Raw genomic sequence first — 1,771 nt, forward strand, 5'->3', positions numbered from 1 at the left:
CAGATGCCGAGGGAACTTTAAGTAATGCCTACATGATGGCACTATCAATTGCATGATACTTCTGACTACTAAAGAGTCCTTGACTTGTAATCAGGCTGTTTGCGAAGTGTGTGAGTATGTGTGTGAATGATAGGCGCCAACGGTTGTTTTAATGACATACTTTATGGAAGTAGGGAGGCGGCCTTTCATGTCAAACAAATTGGTAATTCCTTGAGGGCTGAAGAAGTACTAAGGTTCTAACTGCTTTTATGTTGTTTTCATGATCTTTGTGGCTCAGTTGGTAGTGAACTTTCATTTCACTTAAGAGACTTTGGTTTGATTCTGAGAAGTAAATCTATTGCCATACCACACATGCTGATTTATTGATTTCCTTTATTGCTTTTATTTTTCGTAACTCATATTCTTTTAACGATATCCTTACTCTTTTTAGTGGTCATGCCTCCGAGAAATGGTATCAACGGACAAGGCGGCCACTTTTCTAGACATTAGCGTAGCTGGCATCAAGCAAGGCAGAGTCTACTTGTCGATGCACGGAAACACTCCCAGAGCCCAGCAGTTCGTGCTGCTTTCATCTGGCGAACACAGGCACTGCTACAGAAAAGTCAAGATGAAACAAGTGGGCAACATCGAGCAGCCCGGAGAATACGTCAGTTTCCATGGCCCGAAGAACGCCAAAGGCTTCCCTATCAGGGGCGCCGTGAGTGGCATCACGCAAGGGGGAATCCACACCCGGAGGAAATCGAGAGGTCTTCTGGCGGGCGCGGCACTCTCTCATAGACAGAGGACCCTCTTCGTTGTGTACCTTTCACCTGATCCTGACGAGGACACGACTGGGGCCTTTGGGGAAGTCACCCGGGGCATAGAAGTTCTTAGCAAAGTTTCTAGACACAGCCCCGTCGAGGAAGTAGAGTTAGGAGATTGTGGGCTGATCATTCCTCTGCCAAGCTCAGCAATGTGAAATAAAATAAATGTAAATAAGCTATTTTATTGCTACAGATAGATTTCTCTATGCAATAACTAGAAGTCTTTTCATCAAGGAGCACTTATTAAGCTTATCTGAACGAATACATGCAAATGAAATATAAGGCCTTATAAATGTATGTGATTTCAAAGAGTATGTACACTTGTAACGCGAATGTGATACTAAAGTGATGAGTCCACAAGGAAAAAAACACCGGGCATTCATTGTATGGGAACACTTCGTCATCAAATACTTTCATTGTTGAACCATGTAAAAACACGCATATAAAAGAGACCATTATTCATGTTTTAATAAAGTCTTTTAATCATAAGAGGGACTATCCAATAAAGGTAGTATATCACCTTTCTCATATGTGTTCTAAAATACTTTATCTGCCTATACGTCAATCACTATTTATCCACACACACATTATGAATATATATATATATATATATATATATATATATATATAATATATATATATATAATATATATATATATATATCATATATCAGACGTCATCATACGTCATCATATATATATATATATATATATATATATATATATATATATATATCAAGACGTCATCATAAACGTCATCATATATATATATATATATATATATAATATATATATATAATATATATATATATATATATATACATATATTATATATATAATCAAGACGTCATCATAACGTGATTGGATTTTTTAAAATAATAAAAGTTAAAAACTTATGTAAGATGTGTATTTAAAAAAATCTTATATAACGTGAGCTTTCGTCTACTTGATCAGTAGACCTTATCAGCC

The 1,771-nt window shown here is 36.3% G+C and overlaps 1 protein-coding gene across 1 annotated transcript in view; it reads left to right on the forward strand.

The window, feature by feature from the left end:
- The window catches only part of LOC135217492 (uncharacterized), a 54,146-nt gene extending 52,819 nt beyond the window's left edge, over positions 1 to 1,327 (forward strand). The window contains exon 4 of the mRNA XM_064253437.1: positions 431 to 1,327. Within this exon, the coding sequence (XP_064109507.1) occupies positions 431 to 958 (528 nt within the window). The 3' untranslated portion in view covers positions 959 to 1,327. The remainder of the gene's footprint in view (positions 1 to 430) is intronic.
- Positions 1,328 to 1,771: the final 444 nt, after the last annotated feature.

The sequence above is a fragment of the Macrobrachium nipponense genome, chromosome 7, assembly GCF_015104395.2.
Source record: "Macrobrachium nipponense isolate FS-2020 chromosome 7, ASM1510439v2, whole genome shotgun sequence".
Lineage (NCBI taxonomy): Eukaryota > Metazoa > Arthropoda > Malacostraca > Decapoda > Palaemonidae > Macrobrachium > Macrobrachium nipponense.